The following is a 25,795-nucleotide window of genomic DNA, read 5'->3' on the forward strand; positions in this document are numbered from 1 at the left end:
CCAATCCCTTGTCACGACGGGGCCTTCGATCATGCACCATGACGATTGATGACGTGGCTATCTTTCCAGCTTCATTCCAATCTCGAGCTCAAGAACCGGTCTTGTTGGAGACATCAGACATGAAAAAAATTTAAGCTCCATTCTTGGTTTGGTAGCTCGAGAAAAGGTAGACCAAACTTTTGTTTGTGCCCCATGCGGCCATGCACCACCTATCTTCCTGGAAAAGCAACCTTTTTGCAGCTCCCATTGTCATGCTACCAAGAGTCGTCAGTGCTCTATTTCTTCGTCCCCAGCCCCATCCTACTATCATGACATGACACCACCCCCCAACATGCAAATTACTACAAGTTGCTTATCGTATGAGTGACCTGAATCCAACGCGAAATGATACTTTTCAAATTTTAAAACAATTGAGGAATAATGCAACACGGAACTCGAGGTAGTAGTTTTCACAAACCAAAGGGCTTTGGCGCTTTTGCTCAATAACACGACTGAGCCGGTGTTTTTCTTTAAAAAAAAATTAGAAAACAGTATTTTCAGCCATGACTAAATAAATAGGTTATCGATGAATTGTTTGGCTGATGAACTAGTTGAACTAAATGCTGGTGGAAACAAATGGAAGAGTGGTGGTAAATATTTCCATGGGTGATAGTGATACTGATACGACGAAAGGAGCCATGAAAGAACGAAAAAATGTGGGAAAAAAAAACAAATGTCATCATCAGGAGATCGACGATCTGTTCTATTCTATCTACACGACGACACGGTGCTCTTCTCCTTGGAAATGGAGAGGTCCTCCAGCCACTCGAGAATCCTGCTCCTCCGACTCCGACTCCGAGCAGTGCTGCCCTTCGTCCCATTCTGCTCCGCCGTCGCCGACGCCGATCTCTTCTTCTCTTCCGCCTTCTTCCTCCTCCGCCTCGCCTCAGCCGCCGCCACCTCCGCCGAGCCCACCGGCGCGACGGCGTCGGGGGAGCACGAGCACACCAGGCCGGCTCCCAGAAGTCCCAGCGCAAGCTTCTTGTCCGCGGCCCTGTGCTGCTGCTCGAACCTCGCGCTCCTCGACGCGGACACTTTCCTGTACTCGGCCGGGCGCGGCGCGTACACCTCGGGAGCGCCGACGACGCCGAGGCGTATGACGCCCCACGACGGCGGCGGCGCGGACCCGGTGCTCATGCGGCGCGCCGCCGCGGGCGTGGCGGCTGTTCGGCTCCGGCCGCGCGGCGGCGGGCGCGGCGACGGGCTCGGGTGCGCGTAGAACACGCTGCCCGAGCCGGACTGCGAGCGCCGCGGCGGGAGCGGGACGGCGGCGTCGGCGGAGGACGCGCACGCGCTCTTGCTGGACGACGACGAGCTGACGGGCCCGGCGGCGTGGTCCGAGGACGACGCGCTGCTGGACGACGTGCTCCGGCTGACGCAGCTGCTGCTGCTGCGGCTGCGGGAGCGGGAGCTGAAGCCGCTGCTGCTGCTGGTGGTCGTCCAAGTCGTGGCGCCGTCCAGCGAGTCCGAGCGCAGCAGCAGCAGTGGTGCGGACGACGCGTCGGCCGAGGCCGCCGAGGAGAGGCGGAGCGGGAGGAGCTTGCCGCCGGAGAAGACCTCGTCGGCGACGCACATGTCGGCCGCGTCGTCCCCTGCCGGCGCGAGGCCGCCGGACGAGAGTATGCAGAACTCGAAGTCGTCGGCGGGCGCCGATGGCACCAGATGATGTTCGGCACCGCCCGACGATCGGCCTGTCGGCTCGTCGGCTCCTACTTGCTCGCACGCCATGGATGATGGCTTCTTGCTGTCTTGGTTTGCAGGGGCAACTGAGCAGGAGATGGGTTGGGTTTGCTTGTGCATTTCGGTTTCTTGCTCGGGCAAAGCGAGAGCGAGAGAAGAGAGGAACGAGACGAGGCGTGTTTGTGCTGGGCTCTACTATGCAAGCAATGCTCTATTTATACGTGTTTGTTGATCGTTTTGTTGGAAAAAAAAAATGTATTTAAAATGCCTACTAGTAAGACGACATAGGTGGTGAAGGAGACAAGCACGATAATTAATTCCAGAGAGGAATTATTAATTCTAGCAACTACTATATATCAATCTTGTCACAAAAACGACCCTCACTTTTAGGTCGTCTGATGATGAAGATTTATTTGTATCTAAGCACCTTCTAGAGAAAACGCGTAATTTTGCTAAATTGGATAAAGGAGAAGATTTATTTGTATCTAGAAGAAGAATGAAGGCGAAGATTACTCGAATACAGGTGGTGGGCAGCGAGTGATCACAAGACCATGTTCTTTTTATTTTTAGTGAATTGCACGAATTAAGATATTTTTTTAAAAAATTTACGCGTTCACATAGTGACATAGTTTCCCTATCTCAACTTCTTCCGCTTCAATTCAAAACTACTCAAGGTTCTATTTGGAAAAAACATGGAAAAAATCCCAAAAGAGTTTTATTTGCGCAAGTCACAAACTAGGCGTATTGTTTCTAAATAACAAAACAATGTATATAATAATGGTTGCCTATCTATTATGATGGAGCTAGAAGAGAAACACTCCATTTAGTCTATTTTATTTAGCGCACACGTTTATCAAGATTCAAACTTTAAAAACTTTAACCATTAATTAGGCTACTACTCCGTATTTTTTAACTATTATAACATAAACTTTATATGATTATATTTGTAATGAATTATATTACCCAATAATTATAGGTTTATAAGCATAAAAGCAAATGAATAATTAAAATGTAATCAAAGAGACCGTATCATTCTAACTTGCGTCAGATAAAATAGACCGGAGGTAGTAGATATCTACAACTTGATAAGGGAGTGTAACTTGCGCTAGATAAAATAGACTGTATAGAGTAGATATCTGCAGCTTGATAAGGGAATGTGTTTTAGTTTCCTTTTATTCTCTTTCCTTATTAATCCTTATTGCTGCACATGGCTGTAGAGAACTATTCTTTTTTTAAAAAAAAATAATCAACGTCATGGAAAACAGTATACAAAAGAAGAAGACGTCGTCGTCGTCCTCTTTATGAATTGCGTATCAGCCGCGTAACGTCTAACATGTCAGTATCTGGAGTACGTATGTGGTGGCCTTCTAGAACGGGCACAGGGTGATTACTTTCCCGAGTGTTAATATGGAGGAAGCGCGAGAGATCTAAGAAGTTTCAACTGTTTTGACTCCTATCTCGTCTTTTGCTTAGCAAAATAATAAACTAACCCCATAGGAGTTTCAGAACCTCGGGCCCCATTGTTACGACGAGCTGAGCCATGCCGAACTTTAATCTTGTTTCCCCACAGGATTCTTATTCCGCACAATTATTTCCTCAAAAATATTCCACATCGCATACATTTTATAGAGTAAAGTCTATTGGTCCCTAAACTTGTTGTGTCATTCTAGTATCTAAATTTGCAAATCGACCATTTAGATCCTCGAACTTGTTCGTCTACGTCGTCTCGGTCCCTAAACTTATCCAGTTATGTCATTCTGATCCCTAAACTTACAAATCACCCATTTAAGCCCTCAAATTTGTTCAATTGTGTCATCTCGGTCTCTAAACTTGGTTGAGTGATCTCATCTAGGTCAAAACAAAGCAATCTAAAAATTCTATATCAAAAAATAATTTATAAGTTTTTCATATGATTTCAAATGAAAACAAATTTTATATCAAAGTTGTAGCCCTCAATGTGTCTACAACTTTGTAATTGATTTTTTTTTATTTGAAGTTGTTTATTGTCACACAATTTAATTTTAAATTTTAAAATCTATAAACTTACAAAAATATTTTGGGGTCCTAAAATAATTTTAATTTGAAAAATTTTAACAACAAAGTTGTAGATCGCGTTGCTGGCTATAATTTTGATATAAAGTTTATCTTTATTTGAGTTCATATGAAAAAGTTATGAGTTATTTTTCGATATAGAATTTTTAGATTCGCCCTGTTTGACCCAGATGAGATTTAAAAACAAGTTTAGGGATCGAGATGACACAATTGAACAAGTTTGAGGACCTATATGAGAGATTTCTAAGTCCAGGGACTAGGATGACACAACCAAATAAGTTTAGGTACATAAACGGTCGTTTTGCGAGTTTAGAAACCGGAAGAGATTTCCATGTTTAGGGACTAAGATGACACAACCAAACAAGTTTAGGTACGTAAACGGTCGTTTTTGCGAGTTTAGAAACCGGAATGATACATCCGAACAAGTTTATGGACCGGTGATAGACTTTACTCTATTTTATATCAGCAATGACGTCGAATTTAACAACGTACTTTGGATGAACTTTTTACCAGAACGAATGTTTTGGCACCATATGATGTATATACCTATCTTGACCAGATTCTCGAGGAGCCAAGGCATGAAGAAGACAATCGGCAACCAGGCCGGATTGCACATTTGCACTGCGGATGCAACGGAGCAAAGCGAGCAAAACATGTGGCATGATTATGCGACAGAGATTACAGGGAATCCAGTGGGCTTACCGAGAGATCTCTCCCCCACAGACTGTAATCATGCCCACACAATGATCACTGTTATTGCGGCCATTTGGAACAATCATGGTCAGTTTGTACCAGCATGACACAATCTTTGTTGGCCTGTGTTGGGTCAATTCGTGCCCGATTCTGAATCTGCTAATGAAAATATTTTACGGTGTACGATGTAACCCTGGAAGCACATTTGTCGATACGGCTTGCAGTTTCGCACAGTTAATTGGATCATGACAAGAAAACCAATCCGAGGAGTCTAAAGCCTTGTTTAGTTCGCAAAAATTTTCAAGATTTTCCGTCACATCGAATATTTGGTCACATGTATGAAGCATTAAATATAGATGAAAATAAAAACTAATTACACAGTTTACCTGTAATTTGTGAGATGAATCTTTTGAGCCTAGTTACTCCTTGTTTAGACGATGTTTGTGAAATAAAAACGAAAGTGCTACAGTAGCCAAAAACGGAATTTTTTGCCAACTAAACAAGGCTTAAGGCGACACGACAAAGATTTGAGACAGCTTTAAACTGACTCCATCCTGTGGATGTTTGCGTTCTGCAGCAAATCCGATCGACCTGAATTTTTATTTTTAGTATACGGTTTATTGTAGGACTAAATAAAGCTGGAGCCGTCAATCCACTTTGTCCTTTTTCCAATCATTGATCGAGTTACTAGAGGACAAATAACACGTAAGCAGGACGGCATGTGTATCTAGAATACAGTGTGTGCGTACACTTGTCTTTCAAGTTTATTCACTGTAGTAATGTAAAGAAACAAGTGCTCTAGCGCTCAAGCCACGTTTGGCAGGACCGCTGCTTTTATAGTACCTGTTCCTACAAATATTAAATACAAAGCCTTAAAATTATCATATATCAAATTTTTGTGTGTCCATTTCTACACATAGCTGTACACGTGGACAACATAAGGGCTCTTTTGGAGTTTCGGTGGTCTAATTCTCACTAGCACAGGCTCCTCTTCTATTGTTACAAACTATGACTGACAGATTCGACGGGTAAGCTCAAGTGAATTGTATCACTAGGATAAAACAACTCCCCTTGTGATTTTGGCAATGGGAAAAGAGCAAGGTAATAAATAGCGTATAACGGGTTGGTAGCGGATTGACGTTGAGGTAGTGGATTGCAGATAGCGGGCAATATTGATAAGTTCCAACAGCAGCACCCGATAATCTCACATTATTTAAAGTACATATATCATGAATAAAAAGTATAAATAGACATTTAGTTACTCCCTTCGTACCTGAATTAGTTGACGTTTAGGACATGATTGTGGTAACCAAGAAATAATTAATTAGGGATTAGTTTTTCTGCTTTGCCCCTATTAAATAGTATTGCAGGTATTTCTTTTGCAATAACTTGGTGTAGCTTGATTGGTGAAACCTCTACAGCCTGAGGCTGGTGGTCTCAGTTCGATTCCTTAGTTTGCTATTTTTTTGAGCCTGGGGGCGACGCTCGCTCGCATTCAATCGGCCAGGACATGCCTGCCACTCAGCTAATCCAGCTGACGCTTGCTTTGCTTGCGCCTCGCAACTAGCAGCGCACGGGCCGAGGAGGGCACGCGTGCCTTCAATGCAGCGGCATCGAAAGAGACGGATGCGGCAACGGCCAGGGGCAAGCATGTCAAGTTTACTCTCGGTGCTTCAGAACGTCAGCTTTTGCAAAAATGCTAAAGTTGCCCAAAACGTCAGTTAATTGAGGTACGGAGGGAGTACATTCAAAGAATGCCTAAACATGGACCTGGAGGCTACAACCTATGCGTGAGTGTCTGACTTGGGGGGGGGGGGTGAGTCATAGTGGGCTCGAGTGATTAGGGTTATTTGGTACCACGCTATTGTGGCAGCAATATCACCCTGCTACTCAGAACTGTGGCCGCTACCGCCACTATTTATTATCTTGGAAAACTAGGATAGACACTAGAGCCGCATGAACCTAGCTCTCCTTACTCTACTGTAGCGATTTTAGAGACGGAGGTTGGAGGGAGCCCGGCTAAAGACACCCTAAAATTATTGTGACTTATAGATTTAGCATGGAAATCACCTTATATATATATATATATATATATATATATATAAAGACAAATTTTAGAGTTTCATTTATCATCTTTTAGTTAAGGCTTAGTTTGGAGAAGCTTGTACAGAAACGTTTCGGTGCGTTCACCTTTGTCATCAGTACTGAAAAAATAACCCCTTCGTTACGCAGCTTTGCTCGTAGAGTCATTTTAATGTCTGTAAGAGCTTCCCCAATGCAGGCTAATATGAACATAGGCCTCAAACTAAAGTAACATGCCATACAGGTTGGGCTACCAAAACTCCCAATGCAGACTACAAGTCACTAGGTGCCCTGGCCTAGCTTAGAAAGTTAGGTCACTTCTCCTTTCTCTCTGTTACTTTTCTCTCCACTTCCGTTCAGAGAAAGTTGAGTTCCAAAAGATGGAGGCTTCAGCTCCACAACGCATTCTCGGATTGTGGCTTGCCGCTTTTGTCAGACGAAGTCATCGACTCCTCTGGAAGCCTCTCTGACACCCTGCGGGGATACTGAAGCCGGTGATCTGGACGCTCGGTGCTTACTTGGACGACGGGGCAGTACGCCACAGTGGAGCGATGGGGAAGCCCTAAGGCTCCATCCAAGAAATCAGAAAAGCTGAAGCTAAGCTAAAGCCTTTCTCTAGAAGAAAAGGGGGAGAAAAATAACTTGTCGGTACAATGTAAAAATTCCACTACTTTGGGCGGTTGACAGGAGACCATATTCATGACGCAGCGTCAGCTGTATTCTGGCAGCAACACACACACACCCATACAATGCAATAATGCGCGGGAAGGATACCTCTGGGCTCTTGGGCACTGTTTGAATTGAAGCCTGACGATGATGATAGTAATTGATAACGGGGAGTTGTGTGTGGGGGGGGGGGGGGGGGGGGGGGGGGGCGCCAAAGGAAAGGCAGACAGGAGGAGAAAAGAGATTTGCCATGCGCCATCAAAATGCTGGGGACCCGCCCGCGCCCGTCTAGCGCCGCGGCCTCGCCATCTTTTCTCATGTGGTGGCCGCCGTGGCCACTGGGCCGACTGCCGATCGAGTTGGAACAACGGAGAGCAGGGGGGCCTCACCTCACCTCGTGGGGAACAAGGTGGCCTTTCGGCTCTTTTCCGACGGAAAGCGGGACACACACACCGATTGATTGCTGGACTGGACACGGTCTGTAGCGACTGCAGGTGACGGCCGGGTCGGAAAAAGGTTGCGAGCTACTCCTACTAGCCTGCTGCACTGCACTGCACTGCAAAGCGGGGGCCCAAAGCGAGCGTGGCCGTGGCCGTGGATGATGATCCCATGACCTGATGATGAGCGACCCTAGGCTAGGCTAGCTCACTTCCGCTGTGGGTGTTGTTGTCTCGTCTCTTGCTCGTGCGTGCCACTGCCACTGCCTGCGTGGCCTGTCTGGCTGTCTCTCGTGTGTGTGTGTGTACGTACTGCAGGAGCCGTACGGGAGCTGAGGCGTTGTGTTCGGGCTCCCCTTTGTTCTGGACAACAAGGACTTGTTTACTTCCAAAACATTTTATAAAATTTTTCAGATTTCTCGTCACATCGAATCTTTAGACACATGCATGAAGTATTAAATGTAGATAAAAATAAAAACTAATTACACAGTTTGGTCAAAATTGACGAAACGAATCTTTTAAGCCTAGTTAGTCTATGGTTGGATAATATTTGTCAAATACAAACGAAAGAGCTACAGTGTCAATTTTGCAAAATATTTTGGAACTAAACAAGGCCCAAGACGATGCGGTGCGTGCCTGGTTTCAAGGAGAGAAAAAAAAAAGAGACGCCGGTCGAGTTCTCAACCATTTTAAAATTCAAGGCACAGGTCTCGTGCTACTTACATTGCATTAATAACTACTCCCTCCGTCCCAAAAAAAAAAAGTGTCGTTTTAGGTTTCTATGCCACAAGTTTGACTTGATTTGTAGAAAGTATATGCAATATTTATATCTCTAAATAAATTTGTTAAAAAACTAGACTTAAAAATCTTTCCAATGATACTAATTGTGTACTATAAATACTAATATTTTTTACTATATATTTAGTTAAATTTATTTCTCGGAAAACGAAAACGACACTTATTTTGGAACGGAGGGAGTATAGAAATGACTTACAATTTAGGATGGAGGGAGTATTAAACTTTAACTCATCCAACCAAACGCAAACGCCCTAGTTGTGTCTTGAAAATTGCCCGACGCAACGCAAGCTGGGAAACTTATGTGTAGCTCTCGCTGTATTCCATCATGCTCGACCGAGCAATAGTCAGCCTACGTACTATGAGCAATGCTACACTTGAACCGTCAACACATGTTACCTGGGACGAACTCGGAACATGTTTGCAAAAAACTTGCGATTACTGTGGGCAAGAGCATCTCCGTCGTCCAACGGTCTTTCTTAAATTCATTCTTTACCCTTAATTAAACAACTTTATATTTTGTTCCACACTTTGGAGAGATATCTCCCTCTTTTATCTTTTGACGACGGAGAAACCATAAACAGAGGATAAGATATTTGGAGATCTAGTTGAAAAATCTATAGGAGGGGATCTCCCTGCCCACCAAAATCTCTGTTTCTATTAGTATGGAAGAATATAAAGAGACTGTTAAGTTGCTCTAACTATTACAATGATAATGTACTTGGTCGTCTAGAGAATGTAATAATATACTAGCCACTCAAAATTGGGTATATGTTTTTCACTAAACTTTAGTGTGTAGTTTGGTCTTTTACGCAATGTACATGTTGTTAAAAGCTAGCGCCTGTTTGTTTTGCTGAAATACTGTGAGAGAAAAAAATATTTTCCGTTTGCTAAAAAGTAGTATTGAAGTTCTATTAATAAATTTTCACTGTAGGGGCAAAGGCCCCTCCAGATTTCTCAAAAAAAAAAAGGTTTTAAGGCCACTATACAAATCGGTAGCAAAAGCCAGTTCACACAGGCTGCTATTTATGGATCAGCTAGAAATATTAAAAGTTGTATAAAGGCTCTAACTGATTCAGAGGTTTCAAACATGCCCAGCTGATGGAAAACACCAACTTAATGACTAGTCAAATTATTTATAGCTGAAAGTGGCCTTCCCTTGATTCAGAAGGAGCTCCTGTTGAAAGAGTTCTAGAGACGAGCATTTATTATCTCATTGCTTAATTGACTTAATAGTCATTGGCCTCTAGAATCTAGACGCTTTTCCTCTTTGCCGCGTTGAAAAAATAATGGACACCGCAGGACGGCGTCGTCGTCTTTCGCTGAACACGGTCACACGGGTTGGCTGACACACTTGTGTTCACCTACACCACACAAGACAAAAGAGATCTGGAAGTAATAGCTGTGACTACTCCACGGATCAGCCAGTATCATGAAAGATGCCCTGCCCAGCCTCTGGAATACTACTACAGTTACCTGTTTTCTAGAAGGAGACTGGTACAAATGGCAAGCGGCAAACGTATGTGTTACTTCTGGATATATAATAGATAGATGGAGCCACTGAAACGATTCAGAAATCAGTGGATCAGACATATATAATAGATAGATGGAGCCACTGAAACGATTCAGAAAATCAGTGGATCAGACATGAATCATGCAACCTATTGAGTACCGTTCGCTGATTTAGGTCTTGTTTAGTTTCCAAAACAAAATGTTTTCACCCATCACATCGAATGTTTTGACGCATGCATGGAGTATTAAATAAACTAATGATATAGTTTAGTTGGAAATCACGAGATGAATATTTTAAGTCTAGTTAGTCCATGGCTAGCCTTAAGTGTTACAACCTACATGTGCTAATGATAGATTAATTAGGCTTAATAAATTCGTCTCGCAGTTTCCAGCCAAGTTATGTAATTAGTTTTTTTATTAGTATCCAAACAGTCAAACACACCTTCCAACATCCTACGTAACATTTAATGTGACACACAAAAAAAATTCCCCTCCAACAACACAAGATCTTATTATGAAAGAAAAAAAATACGACTTGGGTCATGGCACATAACATGGCGGCAAGAGAAGCCCTAGGCCCTGCCCGACAGCCCAGCCCAAAATCGAAGCAAATAAAAGAACTCCCAAATAGACAAGAGCGACAAAATGGGCCAATCTGTCATGTGAGCCCTTATCGAAGCAAATAAAAAGGACAAGGGCAACAAAACGGGCCGGTCCATATGGATACTGCTCCAGGCCCGGGCCGAATGAGCTGAGCTAGAACGAGGGCCGCATGCCGAACGAAATCCATTCTAGTCCAGTAAGGACTCTCCAGCAGGCCTAGCGGCAGCTGATTTGCAGGATGTGTGAAATTTAAGAGAGAGAGAGAGAGAGAGTTTTTTTTTTGAACATGAGAGAGAGAGTTAATATTTTGTCTAGCACATCAGCAGGCCTAGCGGCAGCTGATGTGCTGGTTAGTAATTTTGTGTCATAAGTATTAATATTTTTTTCTGCAAAGTTCAATCATATCTTAAAATTGAATTCTGACAACTCAGAAGTTGATTTATTTAAGGACATACTAGATAATACATTAAATTTTAAAAAATGATATATATATATATATATATAGTCTTGGATTTATTCCATTTAATGGCATTTAAACAGAGCCATAAGCCAATTAAAATCCCACCAGAAGACGTTGACTGTTTTTTTCTTCTAGTCAGTGAGTACTCCCTTCGTCCACGAAAGAATCAATTCCTAAAATCTGTGCTAAAAAGTTTGACTAACTTTATAGAAAAGAGTAATAACATCTATGACATAAAATGTGCATCTTATAAAAATATATTCTATGATAAATCTAATGATACTAATTTGATACCATGAATTTTAATATTTTTTTTAGAAATTTAGTCAAATTTTAAAAAAAAAATAGCTTAGGACAACTCTAGAAATTGATTATTTCATGACGGAGTGAAAACAGCTCCATGAGGTCACCACCCATCGGCAGAATATTAATTTTGTGTCATAAAAAGAATATATTATGAGAACCATGGCGGTCAAACTAGATCAACTAAATCAAATTATTGAAAACAATATTAGCATTTATGTCTCTAAATAAATTTATTATAAAAATATATTCTAGAACGAATCTAATGATACTTATTTTTTATGAGTGTTAGTAACTTTTTATATAATTCTACTGAAAGCTTGAATTGTTTGACTTCTCGGAGTATGAGAATTGCATTCTTTTGTGAACGTAGGGAGTAGTTTTTGTCCTATTAAAAATTTGGTCAAACCTAAAACATTGACTTAGGACAACTTTAGAAGTTCGTTTATTTAAGAACATATAGATATTAGAATAAACTTTATAAATACGGAGTGAAACAATCAGTTAGTTATGGCTTTGGATTTTTTTTCATCTAATGACACTTAAAATGGGGCCATGACCCTATTAAAATCCCACCAGAAGAAGTTGGCTAGGTCGTTCTTCACATTCAATTAAGTAGTAGTACTACTCATGAGGTGCATAAGGGCACTCACAATGCAAGCCTCTATCATAGAGTCCAAGACAATTAATTACATATTATTTATGATATTTTGCTGATGTGGCAACATATTTATTGAAGAAAGAGGTAGAAAAAATAAGACTCCAAGTCTTATTTAGACTCTAAGTCCAAATTGTTCGAGGTAATAAATAACTTTAGACTCTATGATAGAGTCTGCACTGTGAGTGCCCTAAGACTAATTTTGTGTCAAGAACGACGTAGTCATAAGTACTAATTTTGTGCCACCAGAAAATGGGGCCATTCACTTCAAATTTAACTGAACTGTTTGACTCCTTCTGTCCGGAGTACTTCATATCCGAGTGAAACAGTTCCATGAGGTCAGTCCTAGTGTTGTATATTCCAAGAGTAATTAATGTGTATAGAAACTACCCTTTCCAACCCATAGTTTCTATAGCAATATTTATTCAAAGGATAAATTAAATGACTCATTAAAATGAGATGGATCAAGTGTGACAACTAATCTCTACAACACACGCTGCCACATTTCTATATGTTCCAAACATAGCAGACGCTGACAAAGAAAGGAACTAAAATACGCTTAACCATATATTTCGAGAACTATATAGCAACCCATTCCATTTAACACACGAAATAGCTATTCAGAAATGTGGCAGCGTCAGGTTGCAATCCAGAATACACTTGATGTTACCACAACCATTGAGAATAATAGCAATCCAAAATAGGTACCGCATAGTTCATAAAACAAGAATTCGGATAGATGGCATCATCCATCGTCTCAGCTAATAGATAGCAACAGAATAAGTATAGTTCATGATATGCATATAGCAAAATTCACCACGGTGGCATCAGGTGCACTATAGAAGCTATCTCTGTGCGGACAGGTAATCCAGAAGACAATTCACGCAGGTACTCGACAAGCCACCATCCTGCAGGGGAACAATTTCATATCAGCAAAAAAACAGTTTAACAAGATGTAGTTTCATTGTGATAGAACTGTACTAGTGTTAGACTTGCATTCAAAAAAATAAATAAATAAATAAGCAATATAAATTGAGGGAGGATTCGCCATCTCAGCCAAACAGAAGCCTACAATTGCACAACGACTCAAAGTTTATAACCAAGCAGATTTATGTGTAAAGTCCAAGCTCAAAGTTCACAAAACTAAGAAAAGTTGCTTACCAATCTGACATATAAATAGATCTAGAACATGGCAACAACATGGAGTAGTTTATATAAATAGATAATGGCCTCTACAGACCGGTAACAGCATGGAATGGTTCACGAGCACAGATCAAATGACAACAAAACTGCATCAACCCTTCTTACACCTGATCGAATTGTTTCCCATCTCAGAGCTCCCTTACAGAATGTATAAACAGGAGATTAAGCCAAGCATGCAGTGTTGCTTATGTGACTACAACCAAGAAAATAAACCTTACCCTGTTATATCTCAAGCCAAATGAAAAGTTACTCAGATTAGTACTTTCTGACGTATATAACAAGTTGAGCATGTTATTTGGCTCAAGTTTGGCTCACGTTGAGCATTTTATTTGGCTGATGCTGAAGTATATGACAAGCCAAATGAAAGTTACTCAGATTAGTACTTTCTGACAAATACGATCACATCTGCATCGTATAGAATGTTCTCAATTACAGTAATGATAGCAAGTAGAATGTCTACCAACCAACTAAAATTCTACAAATTGAGGTGTGAGTACAATTAGAACTACACAAATCCATCAATATTGACTAAAATAAATCAGGTGTATACAATGAGATAATAAGATAACCATTGAATGACACTGAACAATGAAACTTACCTTCACTTGAGCCCAATGGAGAGGAACGTTTCCACCACTCAGGAAAACCGGCGGCTCAAAGACTCAAGCGTTGGAGATGTTGCTGCTGCTACGGCGCTGGGTTCACTGACGGCCAAACTCGATCCATCAGTAGGGGCAGCGGGAGCAACAACAATAGATCAAGCTTGAGGGCGGCAGAAGCACCTTTGCCTCGCCCTGACTTGCGTTGCCTGGAACTTGACGAGGGAGGCCGAAGTGGATTCATGTTCGCAGAGAATTGGTAGGATTGGAGGCGGATGGCTAGGGTTTGGAATTGGGGGCTTGGAGAGGGATTATTTGGAGGCAGCGGCACCGGGTCAAGCACCAATCGAGCGAGCACGGGAAGAAGCTGCTCGCACGCAGGAGAGGAAAACCGGAGGTGGGAGAGCGCGAGCAGCAGGTGCGCCGGCGGCGAGAGCATTGTGGCCGGGAAAGAGAACCTGCACCAGAGAAACTGTGCGGGAGAGGGTGAGCACGCAGGAGAGGGCGAGCACGCGGGAGAGGAAAACCGGTGGCGGGAGAAGAAGGCGAGCGCGACATCTGTGCACGGCGGCGGCAGAGCAATTGATCCGGCATTGATGAAGCTCGACACTGGTCGTTTCTCCCCAACGCGATTTCAGTCGTGTCTACATGCCTCGTGCCTAGCGTCGACTCCGTTTCGTGACGAGGAAATCGTTTCTCCGTTTTCCTTATGGCCTTGTTTAGTTCTCAAAAAAATTTGCAAAATTTTTCAGATTCCCCGTCACATCGAATCTTTAGACACATGCATGAAGTATTAAATATAGACAAAAATAAAAACTAATTGCACAGTTTGGTCGAAATTGACGACACGAATCTTTTGAGCCTAGTTAGTCCATGATTGGACAATATTTGTCAAATACAAACGAAATTGCTACAGTGTCGATTTTGCAAAATATTTTGGAACTAAACAAGGCCTATCTCTCTTCATTGTACCATGTTAGCAAAACGATGAGCTGGTACGGTAATTAATATGGATAGAAACTACAATTAATTTTCTATTGGGACTGCTCTGATGTCACCATCCATCTACCCAATACTAGTATTGGTCGTTGTCTTTAAAAGTCAATCAAATTTAAAAATTGACTTAGGACAAATCAAAGCCATAGGTAGTACAATACTTTTTTAAAAAAAACAATCTGGTATGGTCTTGGATTTATTCATTCAATGGCATTTAGTATGAGCCCATGACCCAATTAAAATACCACTATAAGAGAGTGACTGCTTCCTTCTTCACAATCATGGCGTATACTTCGTACCAGAGCAAAAGAACTCCACGAGGTTAGCACCCATCTGCCGAATACTAATTTGGTTTCATAAGTATTATTTTTTTCTACAAAATTCAATTAAACGTAAACCTCTTTTTTTTACGTAAGATGACTTTAAAAGCTGATTTATTTAAGGACAGTGATAGTAGAATATATTTTTTTAAAAAAAAACAAAAATCATATATGGCCTTGGATTTATTTCATTTAGTGGTATTTAAAATGAGGGCATGTTTAGTTGGAGTTGTTAAAGTTTAACAGGTATTATAGTATTTTTATTTTATTTGATAATTATTGTTCAAGTATAGACTAATTAGACTTAAAAATTTCGTGTCATAAATTACTCTCTAGCTGTGTTTTTAGTTTCGTAAATAATCTATATTTAATACTCTATGCATATGCCCTAACATTTGATGTGATAAGAGTTAAAGTTTAACAATGGTTGTGGAGCAGTAGTACTAGTACTTTGGCCTTGTTTAGTTACAATTTTTTTTAGATTTTCTGTTACATCGAATCTTGCGGCACATGTATGGAGCACTAAATATAGATTAAAAAATAATTAATTGCATAGTTTATATGTAATTTGTGAGACGAATTTTTTAAGTCTAGTTAGTATACGATTAGACAATAATTAATAAATACAAACAAAAATACTACAGCACGCAAAACCAAAAAATTTGAGCAAATGAACGAGGCCTTCATTTCCGATAGGAGTGATGATAAGAGCAAGTTTAATAATACAGCCCACTTGCTGGCTATAAGGTTTTTTGTAGCCTTCTTACAGTCCACCCATACAATAGTTAGCTATTCACTATTAATATATGGCCTACTTATCTCTCTCACAAGGTTTCTTGGTTTCTGTGCCCTGCTTCTCTTCTCTCTTATTCCTTCTCTCATCCACCTCAGCATTTAGCCAGCTTACAGCCCACTATAATCCTTGCTCTAAGAGCAAGTATTATAGTAGGCTGTAAGCCAGCTAAATGCTGAGGTGGAGGAGAGAGAAGAGGAGAGAGAGTAAAAGCGGACTGTAAGCTTCGGCTCAGACACAAAAACCAAGAAAGTCTGCGAGACAGACAAGTGGACCATGTATTAATAGTGATGAGCTAACCATTATATGAGTGGGCTGCAAAAAGACTGTAAAAAAGTCTTACAGCCAGCTGCTGGCTATATTAATACTTGCTCTAATGCGGTGAGCACCCATCCGCCGGAATTATTGGGCTCTGGTAGGAACATGCTGCTACAGGACTAGTACTCCATTATTGTTGGGTGATGCGGCAAGGGAACACTCTGAAAGAGGGACGTCGGACTCGGACGTGCAAACGCGAACACGTACGCCGCAACGGATCGGGGCTTTGGGGCTTGGCCCGTGCGCCGGACAAGTCAGCCTCGTCCACGGTCCACTCTCCACCCCATCCAAGTTTGTGATCCAGGATATATATTTCACGATCATTACAGCTCACCTCTGGGAATAATAAGAGACTTCGTGCTGAATAGTATACATCCCAGATTCCCAGCCGCGTAGTACCATGACGATCTGGAGAGTGCCGAATAATCAGATCAGAGACGAGGTCCTGTTGGTTTGAGCTTCTCTGTCAAATTTACCGATCGCAACAAGCCACGACTGATTAATTAGCATGTGTCGTGCTTCGTTTGCCCCGGCGGCTAACTAGTCACAATAGTATATCGAGAACTATATTATACAATGAATAGAATATAATCACATCTAGCCCCGGCCGGCGGCTAACTGGTTCCAATATATCGAGAAGACGAGAGCTACATATAATCACCACTAGCATAGTATACTGTATAGAACAATGTGCTTCATCAGTTGTGAAGAAGTACACCGGCCCCCAAGTGCAGCTGCGAAAGAGACGGAATAAAAAACCGGCCACCGCCGCCCATCATCATTGGCATAGCACGGCAGTGCACACGGCATGCAGCGTGGAGCACGCTGTGCCTGTGAAATTGGGTACGAGTACGAGTAGGATACGACGCAGATCTGAAACGGCGACCACCGAGCCGGGGGGGATGGCACGACGCACAGCACAGCACAGCACAGCATGTTGTACTCGTGCCCAATTTATGGCCGGTGCGCTGCGAAAAAAGACGACGAAGACCCTAACCGAAAGCAGTTTGCACGAGGAGAGGAAGGAGAGCAGGCAGGCAGTCACCTACCCCCCACGGTCACCCACAGGCCTAGTAGTAGCTTAATAAATAAACACACCACTGACCACTTGCCTAGATGCCTGCCACCACCACCAATTCGATTCCCCATCGAGAGCCTGTTTGCCTGCCGCTGATCGCCATGGCCGCCGCCGCCGCGCTGAGGTCCCCGTCCTCCGTCAGGGTCGTCTCGGGCCCTTCCTCCGCCGCAGGGGCGGGGCTCGCCAAGGCGCGTCGTCAGCAGGCGCCCAGGGTCGCCATCCGCGGCGCCGCCGGGGCCGGGCAGCAGCCGCGGAGTCGCCGTGGCGCCGCCGCCGCCGTCGTCCGGGCGTCGCTGTTCTCGCCCAAGCCCGCGGCGGCCAAGGACGCGCGGCCGACCAAGGTGCAGGAGCTCTACGTGTACGAGATCAACGAGCGGGACCGCGAGAGCCCCGCCTACCTCCGCCTCAGCGCCAAGCAGTCCGAGAACGCGCTCGGCGACCTCGTCCCCTTCACCAACAAGGTCCGTCGTCACCTTCGCTTCCGTTTCCCCTTCCCCCTCTGTTTCCTTGCTTTGCTCATCCCATCCCATCCTCTGACTTCCCCGGCCCCCATCCATCTCCACCATCTCCGCCACGCACACGCAGGTGTACAGCGGCAGCCTGGACAAGCGGCTGGGGATCACGGCGGGGATCTGCGTGCTGATCCAGCACGTCCCGGACCGGAACGGCGACCGGTACGAGGCCATCTACAGCTTCTACTTCGGCGACTACGGCCACATCTCGGTGCAGGGCCCGTACCTGACCTACGAGGAGTCGTACCTGGCGGTCACCGGCGGGTCGGGCGTCTTCGAGGGCGCCTACGGCCAGGTCAAGCTCAACCAGATCGTCTTCCCCTTCAAGATCTTCTACACCTTCTACCTCAAGGGCATCCCGGACCTGCCCAGGGACCTGCTCTGCACGCCCGTCCCGCCGTCACCCACCGTCGAGCCCACCCCCGCCGCCAAGGCCGCCGAGCCGCACGCCTCCATCAACAACTACACCAACTGATGACCCCAGTTTCTTTCGATTCGGTGCTTGCTTGCGTTGCGTTCTACTAGTTAGTAGTACCAATAAATTAAAGATGCAGAGGGAGGGATCGATCCACTTGTAGTACGTGCTTTTCACTTGGCTTCTTCTGATTACAGCTGACTAGCAGCACCTCGTATCAAAAAAAACAAAAAACAAAAAAATCGATGGATTAGTAGAGTTAATGCATGGTTAATCGGCAGCCGTTGTGGACTTGTGTCACCTTTGGACCAACTAAATTATATCATATTTCTTTGTCGTTGAGTAGCTCGTTGATCCATTGCATTGCTGACGGTGATGGAGATGGTGATTGTGATGGGCAACTAAAAGGATGTTGGTGACTCGACGGGATATGATTTGGGAATCTTTGAGCGCTAATGAGCTGTGATGCAATTGCAGCAGCCACCACTGCGAGTTAAGGTTGTTGCGGGGTCGCCTGTGTGTGTCCAGAGTCCAGACTGGTCCACTGTAGTATAGGGAGCCAAGTGAGAAACAGTATGCTAAAGGGCCTCTAATCCAGTTGCATGGTAGTACCGACGGTTCTGGGTTTAACCATTCTGTGGTAGTGAATTTTAGACCGAAGTAATGTTTTTCTAAACACTAAACGGTAAATAATTAGTAATTTGCCGTGAGCTAATCAGATGGTTAAACGAAAATGCTGTGGGGGCAATCTTAACCCCTTCAGACATCGTATAAGGGTGAGATAGGGGTTTCGGGGTTTTCTTTGTCCCCGGTGAAAAAGTCTTCTTCTTTATTTGGAATGTTGGGGGGACAGTTTTAACGTCCAAGTGAGTTTAAGGCCTTGTTTAGTTCCAAAATATTTTGCAAAATCGACACCGTAGCTTTTTCGTTTGTATTTGACAAATATTGTCCAATCATGGACTAACTAGACTCAAAAGATTGGTCTCGTCAATTTCGACCAAACTGTGCAATTAGTTTTTATTTTTGTCTATATTTAATATTTCATGCATGTGTCTAAAGATTCGATGTGATGGGGAATTTGAAAAATTTTGCAAAGTTTTTTGGGAACTAAACAAGGCCGGCCCTGTTTAGATTGCTGATGAAAAATTTTTGGGTGTCACATCGGATGTGTCGGAAAGATGTCGAGAGGAGTTTTTAGAGACTAATAAAAAAACAAATTACATAGCTCGTCTGGAAACTGCAAGACAAATCTGTTAAGCATAATTAATATGTCATTAGCACATGTGGGTTACTGTAGCACTTAAGGCTAATCATGGACTAACTAGGTTTAAAAGATTCGTCTCGTGATTCTCAACCAAACTGTGTAATTAGTTTATTTTTTTTATTTACATTTAATGTTCCATACATGTGTCTAAAGATTCGATGTGACGGATGAAAATTTTTTTGGTGGGGAACTAAACAGGGCCTAAGTGAGAAACACGATGATGTCTCGGATGAGTGTATGTGATGCTGATGCGGATAGACATGCCCAGGCTCCACGAGTTGACGGTCCTCCCTGTGTCGGGATTGTTCCGTTCTACCAAAATTGGCTCTGCTCACAAAAAGCCTAGAGTTGATCTCTAACTTTTTCCAAAAAAAAAAAACGGTTTGTGGAGCTGTTTCTGTTTTATTAGTGAATTTCGAAGCGGAGCTAAAAGGATACAGCAGAACGGTCCCAAATACTCTGCACGTTTGTTTTAGCTTTTACGTGATGTCTACCAAAGCCACAAGTTCAAACAAACAATACAACGTTTGAGGTGGCTTTTCAAAAACTAAAAAGTTCCTTCTAGAAAAATAAACTAAAAGCTGAAAAAGCATGTTACGGTGAGTTTTTCTCTAACTTATGGTGTGCAAAGAAGCAGTGGCCGGGTAAAAACAATTTTTTTTTTTTTTGAGAATCGGGTAAAAACAAATAAAACACCTCGTTCGCATCACGCCATCACGGGAAGAAGGGAGGCCCATGTGACGCGGCCCACGTGGCAATATGCAAGTCCACACGCCCTGTACTGTACATGCTACATATACATTATGTTTTCTTTTGTCCTATCACGAGTTCTCAAAAATTTTCCTTTTTTTATCACATCAAATCTTTAAACGCATGTATAGAACATTAAATATAAATAAAAATAATTAATTGCACAGTTTGTATATAATTTGCAAGACAAATCTTTTGAACCTAATTAAACATGAACTAAACATGACCAACGTAAGGCCCCGTTGGGAGGAGATTCTAAAATCTGGATTCTGAATAGAAATAATCTCTCATATTTCTTGGACTTCTATGTATATGTGTTAAAATCACATAGAATCCTAGTTTGTTTAGCTTGTTGCATCACAAATAACTATTGGTATGAATTTTAAACTATTTATATATTGTATTTAGTGGATGGTTTCAACTTAACCCTTACATTCAACTCCAATTACTTGTCTAAAATTAGTAGCCAAGTTCCATAGTTTGTCCATTTTGTAAAATAAAAAGCTCCTCAGAAAAGAAGAGGTCTACATCAGCCTTGTTATTTCTCATATTCAGATAGCTAGTGCTCGTGGTTGGCTATATATGGCCACCTAAAATCAAGGGATAGTTAGCTTGCTATTTTACAAAACTTGATAACATATATGTTGGAGCCTACCTTTTGATATACAAATTCTGATAGCCTTCAAAACAAGAAACGTCAAGCTGTTGGAGTTAAGTATTTATCGTGTTACTTAGTGCATGTATACCAAAGCACATTGCAAATGTTACAATTGTTACCAAATTACTAAAATTGACGTACCAAATTGTACATGAAAATCTTTAACAGCCTACCCTATAATAAAATCCTAGATCCGTTACTGAAAGAAGCTTAAATTTTATTACAGAAGCCAGGTGGCTTATTTTATTAAAAAAATAACAGCTGAAATAAAAAAAAGCCAGAAATCTAGCTTTTGAGGCGAAGCTTAAAAGTTGTAGCTCAGACAAACATGCTCAAAATTTTTATGACGGTGTTTTGGCTAGATGGCTAGCTCCTATACCACCCTACAAATCGATATTCATGAAAATGTGGAAGGAGAATCTAGAGATGGAACTTGATAGGTAATAGGAGAAGCTCTTCCCACCTTATTTTTCTAGATCTGTACGTTTCAGGTTTGGATGCCTGTTGGAGCCTCGATTTAATTTGTAGGGTGCTAGTCAGGCCTGAGCAAGCCGGGCCAAGCTTGCTGCAAGACAAGCTAGCTTTTCACGAAGCCGGGACTATGGAACTATACCATTGGTCTACACATCTCCTTACCGTCTCTTGTGCCCTTTAGCCGTGCCGGCGTCGAGCACTCGCGCGGTCGCGCCGCTGTGCTACTGCCTACTGACATACATATTCTTGAAGTATGATATTATCTTGAACACTAAATTAGTCTAGAAATTTTAAAAGTATGAATTGTTGCGGCACTTTTGTTATCTTGGTGAATCCAAAAACTGTACTTGATGTTTCATGACATTTGTTATGTTGGATACCCCTTATTTCCATCGTCCTTACCGTACATTTTGTTGAAACATTTGGCTTAGATACCGTTACAGTGTATTACTTTTACTCTACGGAGTACATTTTATTAGAATAGTCAGTTTACTTCTCAAGAAAAAGATGATTGTTATTCTTCCATCATACTCCCTCCATCCCAAATTATAAGGCATTCCAAAAATCTTAGAGAGTTAAAACATTTTAAGTTTGACCAAATTTATATGATAAAATAATAATATTTATGATATTAACTAAGTATTATTAGGTTCTTTATTAATTATATTTTCATATTATATCTATTTGCTGTCATAAATTTTTATAATTTTTTCTATAATTTTGGTGAAACTTAAGTTGCTTTGACTCTCCAAGATTCTTGAAATGTCTTATAATTTGGGATGGAGGAAGTATATGATTTTGTTTCTTACACACATGCTTGTGGCATGCACATTCAACAAAAAAAAAAATCATCGTTAGAAGGGTGGTTCATATCATGGGCTTTGGGTGTCCATTCACATCTCGCTTCGAACAAAGCCCAGTAACTCGAAAATGTGAGAGACCAGGCCACACAGAGCTATCTCCCATCTGAACTCTGAAGTCTGAACTCCAGGAGGATAGGACGAAAAACAACACAACAGAAGAAAGAATGCACAATCCACTAGCAGCTTGTTGGGCACATGCGCCATGTGAGCACCTCCTTTTGCTACTATTTCCAACTTTCAACTGTTCAAACCCCAAGGCCTCAAGGGTAGTACGTGGATAAGAATTCATAATCGCAGACAACTTTCGAATTATAAAATTGAACAAATGATTTGCTGGCACTGGCAGTATCAGCAGATTCGTGTGGTAGTTGACTCCAAGCTGTCAATCCAAGCTGCCTTGGACTGATGAGTACTAGTATTTATGCAAAGCTCGTTTATCACGAAAACCCACTTGTTAAGGGATATAAGTACTTCGATAAATGAGTATAGTGCAACGCATCGAGGTAATTAAGGCTCGTGAAAAGAAACCCAAATCATGGATCGTGCAGACTTGTGGATCATAATTCATCATAAACGATGTGCATGCTGGATTCTGAAACTGACCCAATGGCTATGTAATAAACTGGGTGTTAGATCTGAGGTTGCCAGTTTGACTAGATCAAATAAAATTGGATTTGACGAACCAATTATCTGGGCGCTTAATTGTTTAGTGTTTACTATATCTCCCAACAACTGGGGTCGATTGGATCGTTCTTGTTTGGTTGGTGCTTGCAAAATATAAAAAGGGGAAATAGCAAGTTACCCCTCCAAAAATTCAACTTCACTAAATGACCCCTGGCTAGGTCCATCACTTCACTCCGCCATGACGATACCGTGTTTCCGTGTCCACAATTTATTTTAACCTGAAACTTTTGTGTGATGATCGACATCATACTCTATGCTAATTATATACATACTTCCATTGCATTTATGACTATTGCACATGTTTCTCATTTCTGAGGTTAAAAATTTTGTTATTAGGTGCTTCTAACCCAAGCTGCAGCTGCCCATGGATTGCCTCTTAAATTTCATATTGGTCAATAACGTTGAACCATCATCTTTTTCATTTCTTTCTTGAATTATAATTTTGTAGACTGATGCCTCTTCTTTGAAGAGGCTTAGAGTCAGAACTTTTTATATTATCTAAAAAACCCGAGCTATACCAAGCAAATAGTCATGTAAATTTCACAAAGTACCTTGTTTTTATTGGAACATTCATGAAATTCAAGTTAAAGTCACTTGTTCCTACTCTTTGATGGGATAAAGCCGAAAGAAGGGATGCGGGTTATTTGGAAAAATCAAACAAGTTGAGGGAGCAAAGCGGAGTTATATCCAATTTAAAACAAAAGATACTCCACGAACATTAGATAATCTTGTCAAAGGTTGGCATCGTATGATGAGCTGATCAGCATCACCAGACACCAGGTTATGTCCAATTACTTTGCTTCTGTCGTTGCTCAGCAGTCCAGTACTGGTCCCTATCACTATCATCAGCTTTGCCTCTTGCATCTTGTTACTTTGTTAGGATACCATCAAGTTGCTTAATTGCTACCTTCTCTTCCGCCACCACTGGTCCCCATGAAATTAACTAATTCACTAATCACAATTAAGCAGCGATTTGTTTGGGAGCTAGCTTATGCAGAAACAAGCAAAGGTGCCGTGATCAGCAAGTGGCTGTGATATCACCCTGAGCGTACTGTGGAGCACCGCAAATTTATAAAGGTACGTGATTAGTTATTATAGAACAATAGATGGGGCCACTTCTCTTTATTTCAACGAGGAGTTCGAATCGGATAGATATGTTTGCAAATATATTGCAATTTGGTTAATACTCGTACTGAGTATCCGTAGCAACGCCTTCGTATTATCATCACAATAATTAATTCTGTTTTTATTCAAGTGCAGCTGGCATGCCAATTTTGCCAAAAATAGCGACAAAGTATGTATGTATGTATAGCCGTGAATGTCATGCAAGGCTGAACAACAACCCCGTCCCCCTCCCCCAATTCATTAGCTTTCATCGATCTTTGTTTACGATTGTATATGTCATAGTTTTTTCATCGGACGCATACAACATGCACACACACAAATCCTATCTTATGAGTAAATTCTAAAGACACTCGTCCCTATAAGCACACACGCAAATCTTACCTATGAGCACCTCTGAAAGATTACGCCGACAAATCTCGAGATTGTCAAAATCATTATAGGTATCTCGCTGTCTAGATCAACTTAAATCTAGATGGACAAATTCTACTAAAAGAACTCTAATCACAGTCATATTTGAAAAATCTCTGAGAAAAAATGCAATACTACAGACTAAAGTTGCTTTAGTTTGTTTTACTTGCGTCAGACTTCCATGACAACAGTTCTGTCGTGTTGCCTTCACCTTCCCACTTGAGGACTTGTTTAGTTTCTAAAATTTTTTGGTTTTGTGTACTATAGTACTTTTGTTTTTATTTATCAATTATTGTCCAATTATAAACTAACTAGGCTCAAAAGATTTATCTCGCGATTTATAAGCAAACTCTTATGTGTCGAAAAATTCGATATGACGAAAAATCTTGAAAAGTTTTTTGTTTTTGTGGTAAACTAAACAAGGCTTGAGATGGAGAAGACGAGGAAGGCAGGAAGCGACACGGCGAGTGAGGCAAAGAAAATTGAACAGGTTAAAGTACAAGTAGGAGCAGGCATCATCATCATCAAAGGGAGACGAACGGAGTACATGAAGGACAAAGCGTCCAGCGAGTTGGGCTCCTTCCAAGCTGCTGAGGTGAGGGGTGTACGCTCAACGGAAGATGCCTTGGGTGGGTAGCTAGGGAAGAGACCAAGATCAGGTTCCCGTCACCCGTCGTCCACTCGATAATAAGAAAATCCACGCATTGCAGTCATCAATAATGCGTCGTCTACCGTACCTTTGGATGTCAGCCATCAACCGAGATCAGGATGGAGTCTATTTTGTTTGATGCTGCGTTTTGTGCCGTCGGTGTCGAATATGTGCAACTTCAGTCAGAATAGTAGGGTACTGTATACTGCTGTTACACACCTCTCGTTTAGTGTACAAATGGAGATTGTTCATCGCATTGCAGAACTTTCCAGCATGACTTTTGCTTTTTTTTTCTATAAAAGCTGTGAATATATAACTTTTGCTATGTAACTAAATATACATCATGTCTAAATATATAGTAAAGACAATGTATCTAGAAAATCCAAACGTATTAAAAATTCAAATAGATGGAGTAATTGATTAGTTAGTACGTGTTTGTTCCAAGGACATGATCATAAAATTTGGTAATTGGGTAGTTAGTGTTTGTTCCAAGGACATGATCATAAAATTTGGTTAGGACATATTGAGAGATTCTAAGGGAATATTTCTTCAAGATTTGAGGTAAGCTCATTACTAGAATTTTAGGATTTATGAGTCCCACCTGTGATATACGTTGTGTTTGTGGGCATATGGGCGAGGAGAAGAGGAGAGGGTGGGGCATCAACAGAGAAGATGAGTAGGAATAGACGACTCAGGCATGGTGACC

The 25,795-nt window shown here is 41.9% G+C and overlaps 2 protein-coding genes and 1 long non-coding RNA gene across 3 annotated transcripts; 1 reads left to right on the top strand and 2 right to left on the bottom strand.

Moving 5' to 3' along the window:
- LOC8066255 (putative protein TPRXL) lies at window positions 480-1,967 on the bottom strand. The gene has a single exon (XM_002467619.2). It carries the CDS (start codon window positions 1,837-1,839, stop codon window positions 748-750), a length of 1,092 nt encoding a protein of 363 aa, XP_002467664.2. The 5' UTR covers window positions 1,840-1,967; the 3' UTR covers window positions 480-747.
- LOC110435488 lies at window positions 12,414-14,465 on the bottom strand. Its single transcript, XR_002453198.1, has 2 exons — window positions 13,783-14,465; window positions 12,414-12,888 (listed from the first exon to the last, which is right to left on the bottom strand). It is a non-coding gene; the product is annotated as an uncharacterized LOC110435488 (long non-coding RNA).
- On the top strand, window positions 17,232-18,559 carry LOC8063218 (allene oxide cyclase, chloroplastic). Its single transcript, XM_002465042.2, has 2 exons — window positions 17,232-17,748; window positions 17,873-18,559. Exons 1-2 carry the CDS (start codon window positions 17,326-17,328, stop codon window positions 18,272-18,274), a joined length of 825 nt encoding a protein of 274 aa, XP_002465087.1. The 5' UTR covers window positions 17,232-17,325; the 3' UTR covers window positions 18,275-18,559.

This window comes from Sorghum bicolor, chromosome 1 (assembly GCF_000003195.3).
Source record: "Sorghum bicolor cultivar BTx623 chromosome 1, Sorghum_bicolor_NCBIv3, whole genome shotgun sequence".
In the NCBI taxonomy this organism is placed as follows: domain Eukaryota; kingdom Viridiplantae; phylum Streptophyta; class Magnoliopsida; order Poales; family Poaceae; genus Sorghum; species Sorghum bicolor.